Here is a 15,421-nt window from a genome sequence, read left to right on the forward strand (position 1 = left end):
CCAAAGCCTGAGCAGGGCGCTGTGGCCGGGCCCGTGACGGGCGAGAGGGCCTACACGCTGGAGCATCGTTCAGAACCAGCCTCAGATTCAGGCACGGCGCTGGGGGGCCGGGTGGCAGCCGTACTACTCAGCCAACCGGAGGCCGGCGCAAGGGGCAAGGTCCCTGTCTTTCTCCACCTTCATGCTTAGGAGGGGGTGGGGACACGCGTGCACGCTCTTTAGCCCGGAGAAAGCGCGGCCCGCAAGACTGCACAATGCGCCTGCGCGGCCCCGCCTCACCCACCCCGCCTCTTTTCTTCGTCCCGCCCTGTTACCCCCTTATATTGCCGCTAGGGGTAGCGGCGGCGGCTGTGGTCTGAGAGCGTGGCTGCTTTGAGGGCGCGGAAGCCGTACGGTGTGGGGACTAGGGCTGGCAAGAGGGTGGGAAAACCGGCGAGAGAGGAGGGCGGTGCCGGGGAAGGGCGGTGCCGGGGAAGGGCGGCGCGTGGCTGACTCATCCCTCTGGAAGATCAGACTGACAGACACAAACCCTTGCCGAACCCGCCCGCCCGCGCCGCTCCTCTGGTTGGGAGGCGCCCGCCCGCACCGCCCGCCCGCCTTCTCCGGGAGCGCTCTCCCGGCCCGGCAGCCTCAGAGAAAGTTTTTGTCGTCTGGAGGGACTGGAGGCGCCGCGAGCCTTTGGGAAGGGAAGGAGGACTGAAGAGGAGGCTCCAGCCGCGCGGGCCCGGCGAGTGCATGGTTCCCGGCGCCTCGGCTGCCTGTCAGGAGGACATCGGGGCGGGGTCGGGCTGAGCCCAGCTCCTTCTTCCCGCGGGTTCGCCAAAAATCGCCCTCCCGGACTGCCGCGGGGCGTCCCCGCTCCTCAGCCCGCCATGTCCCGGCTGCTGCCGCTGCTGAGGAGCCGGACCGCGCACAGCCTGAGGCCGGGCCCGGCCGCCGCGCCCCGCCCGCCGTCCTGGTGCTGCTGCGGGCGGGGGCTGCTGGCGCTCGCGGCCCCGGGCGGCCCCCGGGAGCTGGGCACCCACCCCAAGAAGGAGCCCATGGAGGCGCTGAACACGGCGCAGGGCGCGCGCGACTTCATCTACAGCCTGCACTCCAGCGAGAGGAGCTGCCTGCTCAAGGAGCTGCACCGCTTCGAGTCCATTGCCATCGCCCAAGGTAAGGGGGCCGCGAGGGGGCGAGCCGGGGACGGAGGGGCGGGTGCCCAGAGCCCTCCCCTACCTCGCCTGCGCCCCGGCCGCCCCTCGGCCTGGGCCCCTCGCCGCCGGCCCCCTCGCCCGCTTGGCCTCGCGCCTGGGACGTCCGGGGGGGCGGGGGAACTTTGCGCCTCCTGAGTGTCCCCGGGGCAGTAGGACAGGCGCGGATCGTGCCAGGCAGCCAGGGCCAACGCTTGGCTGGTTCCTCCCCAGCCTCACAGTTGGAGCTTCAGCCCCAGTTACCAACCGCCGTTGATTTGATTTTGTTTAGATTTGCTGTGCCCCCCGTCCCCCAGCCCTGCTGTCCCCCTGTAGTCCTTGCTGCTTACTTGTGAACGTGCAGCCATGCCGGTGGCCTGCGGTGCCTCCTTCCAAAGCGCTACAAAGCCGAGAGGCAGGGGGAAACTTCGCTAAATGGTTATCAAACGAAGATGTGTCAGGGTCCGAAAGAAGGGATGTTGGTTCGTTAAGGCAGAGGTGTTCTCAGCGGCTTGTTTTCGTACACCTCCGGTTGGATTCATTTAAGCAGCCGAAGGAGACATTTTCCTGGGAAACTGAAAGCGTGGATCAGACCAGCAACCGCAGATGCATACTTGCAAGCCCATCACAGGCTTGGTGCTGCCCAAGTTAGACTCCCGTTTTTGTTGTGCCCCCAGAGGAGGAAAGAATGCAGTAGTTAAGAAGGTATTTTTCTGGAAATCTGTGGCTCTGCAATAAAAAGCGGACTTCTGCTCAAAAATAATTTGGGATGGTGAAAGCCAAGCCATTTTTAAGCTAACCTGTTAAAGGAGGATATTTTTCAAACCGGTGCAGCATGCTGGTATGTCAGAATGTGAGTCCAAGTGAAAAAGCTAAAAAGTCAGAAAATCAGAAGGATGAAAGAGGCCAATGAGCAAATCATTCAGTCTTAAGATACTTTAGCCATCTAACTACCGTGATACAGACAGAATACATTGCTGCTGTTTTATGTTATACATTCTGGTGTGTTGGAAAGTGTTTTTTGTTTCTTTTTTGTTGTTTGTTTGTTTTAAGTTTACTCCTCCCCTCCCTCAAGGTTGGTAGGTACATAAGCATTCCATAGGTTCCGTAAGTTAAGAGCACATTTATTTGGAGCAAGGCATTTGATCTTCCACAGGCACTTAAAAGCGCTTCTTTGGTCTGTATTCAGGAATGGAGGAGAGAATTGTCTACCTCATAAGCAGGACTTTTCTACACTACTTCTTTAGAAACTTTTTATTAGTTGTGCCTTTTAACTGCTTTTTTTACCTCCGTTCAGGGAATTGTGGACCAATTTATGGTATTGGATGATTCCAGACATTGTCTACCCACAGTGCTTCTATAGGAACAACGTAATATCACAATCAATTCGGTTACTAAATGTAATCATGATATTACATGAAGTCATAATCAGATACTAGCATATTTGTGAGCTATGTGTGCACTCAGTGTGTGGTTTTAAAATATTCACTTCTGAAAATGTGACCCTTGGAAAATTATAAAGACATTCACACTAGAGCATTAGTTTTAGGAATCTTTCTCCATGGGTAAGACTGTTTGAACACACATTTGGCCTTTTCTAAGTAATTTCTTGGAAATTCTGCATTAACATTGTTACAAGATTGGAGGGCCTCATTAATATGATTTTATGACAGTGCATGAAAAGCATGTCCTGTGATACAAATGGATAAATTTTGCCTCATACCTTATTATTTTAGCACATGCCAGTAGGAATGCTACATTTTCCAGTGAAAATGGAAAATGTATTTTAAAATTTAACATGGTTTTAAATATTCTGGAAAGGACCTATAAACTTCAGTCAATGGAGATCAGTTAGCGTCAATTAAACTTAATAATACATAAGTTATATGAGAGAGAAGTTGGTAATTTAAGTTGTCTTTGTTCAAGATAAAGGATATAGGAAACAATGGGGTATTCAAATGCTTATTTGACTTAAAAGCTAAAGAACTTCAGAGTTTAAGTCAACTAATTTTGCCAATGTTGATGACTAAATTATTGCTCTTTGACTCAGATGACACATTGATGATGATGGTTTAATTTTTAGTACAGTCTTAGTGTTCCTCGTTGTTTTCGATATCAATATATATAGTTTCTATGGAGATAACTGGGATCATCACTAGTAAATTACCCTATTCATTAACCATTTAAGGTAGAGAGGATTTATTATGTTGAGAATGCATACAGCTCATTCTATTGCTGAAATCAATTTTTTCCCCAGACAAATGAAAAATTGCCATGTTTTTCTTTTATTGTTGCTTTTTGAGCGTTTTTAAATGCTCAACCCATGTATTAAATATGTGTGTACTAAGTGCACTTTCTAATGAAATAAATTATGTTAAAAAAGCTGTTTCTTACAATAGGAAACCTTATGTGTTCTTGGAAAGAGTGCTTGCATGATCTAATGAAGTGCTTTGGATTTGGTGTGGAAACATTACAGGAAAAGAAAATCTGTGCTGTGAAATGGAAGTGGGGTCTACTGCTGAAATTTGTTATATTTGCCCTTATCTTTCTTATGTGTTTATCAGTAGGCATTTGATATAGTCTGTGACAAGATAAAGCTTTAGAACCAGTTTGTAATAGATAAGGCAGACTTTGTGGGATGTCTTGTTAATAGTTAAGTAAGATATTGTGATTTTTAAATTACAAACTGATTTCTTTCCTAGTTTTAAAAAAGTTGATGTTCTGTTCTCAATTTATCTGCTCAACCTGCTCTCTATTCTTCCAGAAAGAGTCCATATTCTTCTGAAAGTGCATTGTTGGTTCATTGTTTTTACAAGTAGGACTGGCAAGCTGATGTTATTACTGTTGCCTTTTAATTTTAGCTGAGCTTTTTAAACCAAATGTGTTTTCAAGTTTTGCAGTTACTATTTCTATTTATAATTACTAAAAAAAATTTTTTAAATACCTATTTGGTTTTTGAAGGATGAGCAGTGCTCATTGCATTAGTTAGTTCTACATTGCTGTACAACAAATTACCCCAAAGCACAATAGCTTAAAACAGACACGTATTGTCTCATGGTTTCTGAGGATCAGGTGTCTTGGGGCAGCTTAGGGGGATGTTTCTGCCTCAGGGTCTCTCATGAAGTTGTAATCAAGTTTTCAGCTAGGGCTGCATTATTGAAGTCTTAAATGGGGCTGGAGGAACCAGTTCCAAGAAGGCTCACTCACATGGCTGTTGGCTAGAAGTTTCAATTCCTTGCTCTGTGGGTCTCTCCACAGGGCTGCCTGAGTGTTTCAAGACATGGCAGCTGTCTTCCTCCAGAATGAGTGATGAGAGAGACACCTAAGCTGGAAGCCACAGTCTTTTATAACCTGGTCTTAGAAGAGATAGTCCATCCTTTTTTGCCCTCATCATACACTGTGGGAGCATACTATGCAGGCAGGGTGTGAATACCAGGAGGTGGAAATCATTGGGGGCCTCATCTTGGAGGCTGCCTTCCACACTTATTTAGATGTTGTAATTAATGCTCATTGGAGAATTACACAGAAAGGTAAGAGCTGGCTTTTGGGGAGGCACAGTGAAAGATATGATTTGAAAAAAAAGGACCTTCTTAGGGAATATTTTTGTTAAATGTGTACTTAAAGTATTTTTTAAAATGAGATTCTTTTTATATAGGCAAATAAGGGATGTTTTGGGGGAACAGAGCAGTTTTTCTATCAATGCTAGATCTTAATCAGCTTGCATTTTTTTTTGTTTCTCTGTGTAAGTGATAATTGTATATGTTTAAAAAAATTTTTTTACAAATTTTTTTTACCATTTATCTACATCCATATAGATACACCATATAATTCTAAATTTAATCTTGTAGTTCCCCACCGTTGTGATTATTTACTTAAGGTAGCATGAGGAGTTTTGTTTTGAGAACCTGCCATATAGCATACTTAGAATACATAGAAACAAATATGATTTTTTGTGGAGTTCCAGTCCACTAGGGATCTTGGACTCTTAACAAGAGTATCCCCATTTTTCTCAGCTCCTTGTATAGGATTATATAAGAAAGTGGCAGTGCTGTTAAGCTATTAACCTCTAGATGAACTGGAGATAATCTTGGCTTTTGCTCAAAGAGAATAAGAAAGAGGGCAAGAAAACATTTCATACTCCAAATTAAGATTTGTGAATAAAGATATTTAGGTGCCTTAGTTGAAACAGTAAAAGAGGAATAAAGGAATAACTAGACCTGAAAGAGGAGAAGAACAGGACGAGGATATGAAATATGGTTTGAGTCAGGAAGAGTGAGTGATCTCCAATAAGCTGAGAGCTTCTATATCCTGGCCCTGGATAAGTAAATGAAGCTTTGTTACAATCAGTTATTTTACCAATATGGAAAGAATCTAGTTACAGCAGTATATTCCAGCAAGCTTAATTACAATTCTTTAGAATTAATGGGAATGTTGGAGTAGCCCTATAACTAGGGATTACTCCCTAGAAAACAGATAATATAAATAGGAGTTTTTTCTTCCATTACAAAATGGATATATTCTATTTAACAATCTTTAATCATCATTTAACATGTAACTTGAGGTCCAGAGTTATTTGTGACATAAAACAACGACCGTTCCATTATTTCTCATGATTTTGTGGATCAGAAATATAGGCAGGACTCAGCTGAGTGATTCGTCTCTTTCACGTGGTATCTGTGGGGGTCACTCGGTAAACGGCTGGCAGATGAGCTGGTCACAGAGTCCAAGATGGCTTCACTCACTTGTCTAGCACTTTGTTGGACATGGCTGGAAGGCTGGGTTCAACGAGAACTATTGACCAGAGTAGATGCATGTGATCTCACCAGTATGACAGTCTTAAAATGGTCAGGACTTCCAGAGAAAATGTTCCAAGAGAACTAAGTAGAAGCTGTAAGACTTTGTTATCAGTTTCCCATTGTTGCTGTAACAAATTGCCACAAATATAGTGGCTTAAAACAACACAAATTTATTCTCATAGAGTTCTGGAAGTCTGAGGTCCAAAATTAGACTTAAGGGGCTAAAATAAAAGTGTTAGCAATGCCTTGTCCTTCTGGAGGTTCTAGGGGAGAATCTGGTCCTTGTTTCTTCCAGCTTTTGGTATTCCTTGGTTCTTGCTCACATTAATCTCTGCTTCGGTTGTCACATCATTGACCTTTTTGCCTCTCTTTTATAAGTTCCCTCGTGATTACATTTAGGGCCCACCTGGATAGTTCAAGATTAATCTTTCTCAAAATCCTTAACTTAATCACATCTGCAAACTCTCCTTTGCCATATGAGGTGATGTATTCACAGGTAGGAGGATTAGGATGGGGACATATGGGGAGGGGTATTGTTCAACCTACCACAGTTTATGACCTAGCCTTGCAAGTCCCAGAATGTCATTTCTGCTGCATGCTATTGGTCAAACAAGTTACTAAGACCAGTCTAGATTCAAGGGAAGGGAAATTAGGAGGAGATATTCTATGTAGGTAACCATAACTAATAATTGTAGTTTGTTCCTTTATATCAGTTCCTTTATATCCTTTATAACATTTAAAAATTAATCGTTTCTGTTGGAAATCTTGTATTACATCTTTCTTTATTAATGCATACCAGTAACATATTAGTTTTTGTTTGTTTGTCTTAAGACTTTTGACCATTCGTTCTTGTACTGAGTGCCAGTATAGTGATAGTGATTCATTTGATTGAGAGATATATAGAGAGACAGAGGGAGACAGAGATGTATAGGACTCTTTCCTCTATATCAGGATATCTTAGCCTTGGCGGTATTGACATTTGGGTTGTATAATTCTTGTTGTGGGGCTGTCCTCCACATAGGATATTTAGCAGCATCCCTGTCTTCTAGCCACTAGATGCCAGTAGCACCCTCCCACCCTCCTCACCCCAAGTTTTGTGTACCAAAAATGTCTCTAGACATTGCCAAATATTCCCTGGAGGAGACACTGGGTGGGAGGAAAGGGAGGAATTTAGCAAAACCAATCTGCTTGAGGGCCATCGCTTTATATGAAATGCTGTATCAGACTCTTCACCTCATTATCAAGTAAATGAGCTTTGTGATAACTCTTTTCCTTGATTGTGATGTCCTTTCACTTCTAAGTTCTTAACTAAATTCTAAATATTCGACCCTTAGAAAATAGGGCTTCCAGATAAGTCAAACACTGCCATAGTTGAATTCACCAGTAATTTGCTGGTGTTCCTCTCAATAGTCACTATTTTCTTACTTTTTATAGCAGTTGTGACAAGGAAATTTTTATAAAGATGTTTGTAGGTAGGAAAATTGAAATAATATAAAGTCTGCAACTTTATAGGGTCATCCAAAGGGTCAGGCAGAAATAAAGATAATGGATAATCTTGAATGTTGGGAATGATCTGATATTGAATCACTATCAGTGGCGACTGTTTTAGTTTTTCTAAAAATAGTGATGAATTTGTATAACTATACTCTTATGTGGTTTTCTTTGGCATGAGAGAATATAAAGCTAACTGGAACAAATAGGGACTAAATTCCTGAGTGCAGATTTTATTAGCATCTTGCTTGTCAGCTGAATTAATTAGTATGTAAGATTCTAGCCTTGTCTTTGGCTCATAGGTTTATGCTTTAAGTGAATGAAAACAACGACATGAAAGCAAGTAGTTATTTGTTAAAATATAATAACGTAGTTACCTCAGACCATCTGGTAAATGAGAGACTCTTCTAGACAAAGGACCTTGCAGGTAACAAAACGTCATTCCTCTTTTTTTTTTAAATTTTATTTCATTTTTTTTATACAGCAGGTTCTTATTAGTTATCCATTTTATACATATCAGTGTATACATGTCAATCCCAATCTCCCAATTCATCCCACCCCCACCCCCACCCCCACTTTCCCCCCTTGGTGTCCATACGTTTGTTCTCTATCTCTGTGTCTCTATTTCTGCCTTGCAAACCTGTTCCTCTGTACAAAACATCATTCCTCTTAACCTCTGAAACGTTTACTTTGACTGTGTTTGATGGCAACATATTTGAACATACTGCTTTTTTCTCTGCCTTAGTAAAAGTATAACGAGCACAGTTTTGCTTGTACCAGATGTCCGAGTCCTTGTATACTGTATTTTAATACGATGATTTTCTTTGGGGCTACTTAACTTCTATTTGTAGAGATACTAGTCATCACACCAGATGCCCCCAGAACGCTGTGCTGTTTCCGTTGGCATGCTTTCAGACCGTGTCATAGTGCTGGCGAGGTGTGTTGGATTTGTTCTGCCCCTGCCCCACTCCATCCACAGTGCCCACGGACCACTCTGCTCTATCTTCATTCGTCCCTTGTGGTAAACTTTGCTGCTGTGGAAGGAGGTCTGCTTCTCGGGCATCTCTTGTTGTTTCTAATGTCTGCTCTCTGTCACTCTTTCATGGTGGTTTTTTTTTTTTTTTCTTATATTTCGTTCAGTATCTCTTTCTCTCTTCACCCTTATACTATTCAGTGGGGTTTAATCTTGATAGACATTTCAGGGTCACAAACCACTACTCGCCTGTCTCTCCAGCTAGCCAGTCGCACCTATCACATTGCTATGGACCTCTGACTCTTCAGATCTCACACTGAAGATCTTGTATTTCTGCTAAAGTTATGATTATGGCCGTTCAAAGGATTGTTGCTGTAAATACCTGAAAGGCACTTAGGTTCAGAGAAGTTTAGGTTAGAATGGTGTTCTTTACTTGGTTTACTTTAGATTTTCTGTCTTCTTTCTGAGTTTTAGGGTAGACTTTAGGGCACTGGGTTATTAAAACATTTGTAATTTTAAAAATAGCATGATATTTTGTAATATAACTTCTGAATTTCTGTTGTATAATGGTTCTTATATTTAATAGAAGACATCCCACTGCTACCACTATTGCTGCTGCCAACACCATTTTCATTACCATTACTTAGCAGTTATTGAATGTTTGCTACAGACATACTGGGCTAATTAAGTGAGTTTTCATGTAATTATTGTTTACCTCTCTTGGAGAGAGAAGGAGTTATCTCTATTCTATGGATTAAGATGCTGAGGCTGAGGAGCTTGCCCAAGATCCTAAAACCTCTGTGGCAGAGTTTTTAGCTTAGCTTTGTTTGACTTTAAAATCCCTGTTCTTATTATTGCACCTTTCTGTAGATATTCATACCTGGAATTTTTTTAACATGTGCTGGGAAAAAAGGTAACAACTCAAATGCTCAATAAAAGTCACATGTGCTGGTAGTATATCTTAGTCTATCTTTTATATGTTTGCATAATATACACATTCAATACAAAAGCAAATATAGCATTGTTACTTTTAAAATAAGGGAAATCAAAGTAAAATCAGTGTGCAAAAAAGTTTATAAGTTGTGGGGGGATTTTGAAAAAGTCAGAAAACTAGTATTTGGGCCTTCCAACTATTATAAATCTTTAACTTTCTAACCGTTATTCTAATTTTCCTTTAGATTTTTAAATGAGTTAAAAAAATCTAACATACTATTCATAGAAAACCTTTCTCAACTTAGAAAATTTATTTGTGTAACAAATATTTGTTACTCTCTCTACCATAGTAGACTCGGTACTGCATATTGGAGGTGTGTCAGAATTAATTCAGGGAAATACTCTCATGAAACCTACATTTTTGAGAGAGGAAAGATAAGAGCAATAAAGTAAATAATAAAATAATTATAGATAGTGTGTGCTATTAGAAGAATAAATAGAAGGACATTTACTTTACTTAAAGTGATCTGGGAAGGCCTCTGTTTAGGTAATATTTAAGCTGAAAATAAAGGATTGAGAAGAAGCCATTCATTCAGACAGATGGCATTCTCAGAAGGAAAAGCAAATACCAAGAGGCTGAGATAGGAAGGGACTTCACATAGTGTGGGAATTGAAAGAAGGCAAATATGAGTGGAACTTAATGAACAAAGGGTAGAGTGGAATGGGATGAGATGTACGTAGGCAGAAGCCAGATAGGCCAGGACCTTTCTGGGTAAACCATATGAAGGCCATTCGAGCATTTAAGCATTAGTGAAATAATGGTATTTGAAGAGCCCTCTGGCTGCTATTGGAGAACAGATTGGAGGGTGCAGATGTGTAAGCTGGGAGACCACTTAGGAAGCTGTTACAGTAGTCTAGGCTAGCAATGATGGTGGCTGAGACTAGGTGGCCACAGAGATGAAGAGGAGGAGATGGAGTCAAGACATACTTGTGAGAGTGAACTGATGGGACTTGCTGATGGGTTAGAAAGGGTCAGATAATTAAGGGAAAGGAAATAGTAAGTGATGACTTAGGTTTCTGACTATACTGACTGAGTAAAAAGCGTTATTATTAACTGTGAGGGAGAAGACTGGGGAAAGAATAGATTTGGGGGTGTGGAACTTAAAGTGTTAATTTTGGACATGTCAAATTGTAGATACCTTTGTGAATATAAATGGAGATGTCAAATAAGTAGGTGTGTGTGTTTATGCATGTGTGTGTATTTATACACTTAAATCTGGAGCTCATAGAAGTTTAGGCTGAAGATGTAAGTGTGGGTGTCAACAGCTGTATATAGATGGAGAGGAAGATCCAGGACAGAACTCTGAAAAGCACCAGTGTTTATTGGAAGGGAAAATGAAGAAGGATCAGAACTAGAGGGAGACTGAGGAGTGTCTACAAAGTCAGGAAAAATAACAAGAATAGTGTATTCCAGAAGCTAAGTGAAGAAGACAGCATTTCAAGAAAGAGGGAATGATCTGGTGCTTTAGATGGTTCACATAAGAGGAAGACTGGCGGTTGGGAGGGTGGAGTAAAGGTCTATTGGATATAACAACACAAAAGAGAGTGATGTCTTTGTCAAGAATTACGTGAGGAGAAGCCAGATTTTAGTTGGCTGAGGAGGCAGTATCAATAAGGAAGGATTCAACTCTTTAAAGGGAACTTTGGATATGGAGGGCAGGAGGTGTTGGGCCGTAGCTTGAGTACTACTAAGATTCCCTCTTTCCTCATCGGTCAGAAGTCTGAACTTATTTTAAATATATGTTACTAGTTTACTCATTTTTTACAGAGTTCTGTGTAGAATTCTAGTTTATCAGAGAAAAATGTAATATCACAGGTAAGCAAATTATACCTCTTTTTAGCAGTATTGTGTAGAAAATATACAGGCCATTTAGCAAGTAATGTCTTTTCATTTTCTTTGGTAAGAAGCTTAGAGAAATCAAGAAGATGATTTGAAACTCCACTTTCAAATTAAAATACCTAAAGGCTAGGGAGAACATTTTTTTCCTGGGATGTGGTACTTTAAGTGCTAAAACTGAAAGAGTCCCAGGCAAACTGGATGGTTAGTCACCCTACCTGCCCACGGGTGACAGTATTTAAGGCTTTTGACTCATAGGAGAGGTTGAGAAAGGGATCCAGATAGAGTTTCATGTCCCTTCTGCACTACTGCTTTTTCCCTTCCTCTAGGTCTGTACCACAATGGACGCTTTCTTAGGGCTCCTTCTATTACCTTTTGTGTCTGGTGAGATTTCTGGTGAAAGAACCTGCAAGAAGGTGCAGACTCCCACAATTTATTCGTACCCTAATGCCTTCACACTGTTGCACTGGCTGTCACTCTGCTTTCACCTGTTCCCTTACTATTCTAGCCGTATTCGTATGGTGTCCAGTTGCATCTGTCTCAAGTAAGCATGTGCTAACGTCTCCTCTGTCCTTGCAGGTGCCTGCTTCTCTTTTGATGTAGGGCCAGTTGTTTGCTTTGTGACTTGAGTTCTCTTATGGGTTTGAAATAAGTCATAAATTTGAATTTAGTTTGACTTCGTTTCACTGTAAGGGTGGGAGCAATACTCTTTGTAGCTCTCTATATCCCACAGTGAAAACTAGAACCTGCTTCACAAAGTTTAATGTACCTATAAAATGATCTGGGAATCTTACTGAAATACAGATGCTGTTTCAGTAGATTTGGGGTTGAGCTTGAGTTCTGCATTTCTAACAAGTTCCCAATGATTCAGTGCTACAGGTTCAGGGGGGCAATATTTTGAATAGCAAGGTTATAGCAAGTGTTTTTGTTTTTAAGGTGAGAAAGTTGAGGTCATGTAGATAAACTCAGGCATCCTTGCATTTTGAAAGGAAACAGGCAAACATGTGAGAGTGATAATGTAAGATGTGGCATATTTTGTGAGCTAGCAAATTTTGTTTGTGTATTAGAAAGATCTTATGGTTTAAAAAAACATTATTATAGCATTTTTTTCTACTCAAAGGGACCTGTTAAGAACATTACAAAAAGTGTGAATTGTTAACACTGATTTTATAGTTATGCAACGATCACTTTTGAGTAATAAATGCTGTGTAATAGATTTATTCCCTTGTTCTAATTTCTTTTTCTTTCCCATTATTACCTTGAATATACTGTTCATTGGTTAGTCTCATTTCTTCAGTGAACCATGTCCTATGTCATACTTTTCTTCTGCTTTTCTTCATCCTATTCTTCCTATGTTTTCCCCACTCAATTTTGTATTGCTTTTAAAATTTAGAAACAATCTCAAATTTCTGAAAAAGTTTCAAGTGTAGTATAGTAAGATTTTTTTCCTTCCCCTGAATCATTTGAGAATAAGTTGCTGACATGATGCTCTGTCATCCCTGGCACAGGGTAGGTTCTTTGGGAAGCAGTCTTTGAGACAAAATTTAGCATGCAGGAAGTTTACTGGGAGTGCTGTTTGGAAACCTCACCTTAGAAAGGAAGGGAAGGAAGGAGTTTTGGGCAGAGGTAGAAGTAAAGTGATGCAGTCTCAACCGAAGCCTTAGCTGAACCTGAGGAGAGGTCTAGAGATAGAATGACCCTTCAGTGCTGTCCTGAGTTGGGTGACAGGTCCAGGCCTCTTCCTCTGTGAAATTACATGCGGAACTGCCCTGGGCAGGGGGCAGAGCCTTGGGTGAGGCAGCATTCTTCAGCTGAAGCAGTCCCCTAAGAGGACTGTCACTGAGGGCTGTCTCTCGGAAGGACTTCGGGCAGCTAAGGATCAACTGTGCATCACGATGCCCACTACAACTGGAATACTTTAGCCTGTACTTCCTACAAAGAAGAATATTGTCCCATGTAAGCCACAATAACATGGAAAGATTACTACCATCTTATTCTCTGTCACTCAAGTTTCACCAGTTGTCCCAATAATGCTCCTTTACACCAAAAAGATCCAGTCCGAATCACATGTTGCATTTAGAATTTCCTTTATTTGAAACAGTGTCTTAGTCTTTCCTTTGGCTTTCATTACCTTGATAGTTTTGAGGATTACAGACCAGTTATTTTGTAGCATATACTTCAATTTGGTTTTGTCTCTTTCCTCATGAATAGATTCCAGTTATGCATCTTAAGTAGGAATATCACAGAAGTAATTTAATGTTGTTTTCATCCTATCAGTTGCTCATGATTTTTCTTTGTTTCTGATGATGTTAACTATTTCTTGGTTAACCATTTCCTTTGAACATTTGATGAAGTAATATCTGTCTGACTTATCCACTAGAGAGTTGCTATTTTCCTTTTTGTAATTAATATTTTTTGGGGAGTTACCTTGAGTCTATGAATTATCCCATTCCTCATCAACTATTCAAGTTATGAATTCATATCAATATATATTCATGAATTCTTACTCTATTTAATAGGTTACAATTCATTACTTTCATTTTTGACCCTCAGACAGTCCCATATTTCACCAGTGGTAACTCCTTCAAGTTGGCTTCTTGTCTTTTTGACACCTCCATTACTCTTTGAACGTTTCATTTTTGGCACCATGCGATATTCTAGGCTAATCTTAGCACATTTCCTGCCCTAGCCCTGGAATCAGCCATTTCTATAAGGAGCCCTGTTTTTTCTCGGTGTAGGATGGTATTTAGAAACCAAGATGTGCACATTAGGTGTGCTCATAGCTATTAGCGTGCTGCTGTTCTCAGGCCCCCACAGTGGACAGAGTTAGTGAATATATGAATGTATGTATTTATATACATAATAAATATTATTTATATTTCTCTATCTATCCATATCTATTATAGCATAAGAGTTCATAACAATTTTTCCAATCCTGATCCAACATCACAGGGTACATTCTTGTTTCTGTCTTTCTAACTTTATTCTCTGATGGAAAAATACCTGACTCCCATTATCCTTAATATATTTATTCTTTTGATCATTCCTCCTACATGTCACCAATATCCCATCACCACCATTGAATTTATGCTCATTTCATTAAATAATTCATTTTTTTTGTTATTGCAGTCAGTCCCTGCTTTAAACAGTTCCCATAAGCATGAATTTTAGTAACCATGTTTTAGTTAAATAACACCAGTCCCCAACAACAAGGTTCAAATTTTATTTACCATGGTATATTAACTGTTAGTAATTGCATAAAGTATTAACTTTGCTGCTAGCTCCTCAGTCCACAAATCACTGTGTAAAAACAGGGGGTGCCTCATGATTGTGACCAATCATATCACTCTTTCACAGTCTGTCAGTGATTGGTCGCTACTTATCTGTTATTCAGTTCACACACAGACAGCAAAATGTGTAGTTGTGTTGCCTCCTTGTCTCCCAGTGATATACCTGTAAGACGTTTAAAAAAAAAAAAAGATAATGAAAAGGGGATGGACCAAAAAAGATTAAAATGCAGCAAAGTGATAATACTGAAGTGAAATTTTAATCAAATGTAAATGAGGTTATAGAAGAAATAGCTGACTGTGGGAATGTTCACACTGCTGTTGAACTGCTGCCATTTGAGAGACTCCAGATATGCAGCCAGAGGAGCTAAGAGACTGCAAACTTATGAATGAGGAAAGTGAGAAGGTTGTGATGAAAAGGATGATGTTCCAGAGAAGTGACTCTGGTAAAAATTTCACATTAAAGCAACTCTCAGATATTTCATGATATAAAAATATGAAAGATAAAATGCAAGCTATTTCAGACTTAGAAAGGAGTGTAACAATTCACCAAGGTATAGAAAAGATGCTTGTTCCATATTGTAAGTTATATGATGAGAAAGAGAGTGCTAGCACGATTGAAGTGACTTTTGATCATTTAATGTTTTTTACAAAGCATAAAACACTTTATTTCTCAGTGTTTCTAATATTTTAAATTACAGTATAGTAAATAAACATCAGTTTTACTATTTAAAAACTTTCCCTATATATTTATAACTGCCAGTAAGAGAATTTATAATATTTTAGAAAAAAAAAATTTTTTAAGGTCACAGAACAATTGTGATTTTTTCCATCAGTTATTGTTTGCTTTGCAGCTTGCATTGTCATTT

General features: G+C 40.4%; 1 protein-coding gene across 1 annotated transcript in view; it reads left to right on the forward strand.

Moving 5' to 3' along the window:
• The first annotated feature begins 361 nt into the window (after positions 1-361).
• Positions 362-15,421, forward strand: part of TMEM65 (transmembrane protein 65) — a 44,259-nt gene continuing 29,199 nt past the window's right edge. The window contains exon 1 of the mRNA XM_079902425.1: positions 362-1,158. Coding sequence (XP_079758551.1) covers positions 873-1,158 — 286 coding nt within the window. The 5' untranslated portion in view covers positions 362-872. The remainder of the gene's footprint in view (positions 1,159-15,421) is intronic.

The sequence above is a fragment of the Stenella coeruleoalba genome, assembly GCF_951394435.1.
Source record: "Stenella coeruleoalba genome assembly, chromosome: 17".
In the NCBI taxonomy this organism is placed as follows: Eukaryota; Metazoa; Chordata; class Mammalia; order Artiodactyla; family Delphinidae; genus Stenella; species Stenella coeruleoalba.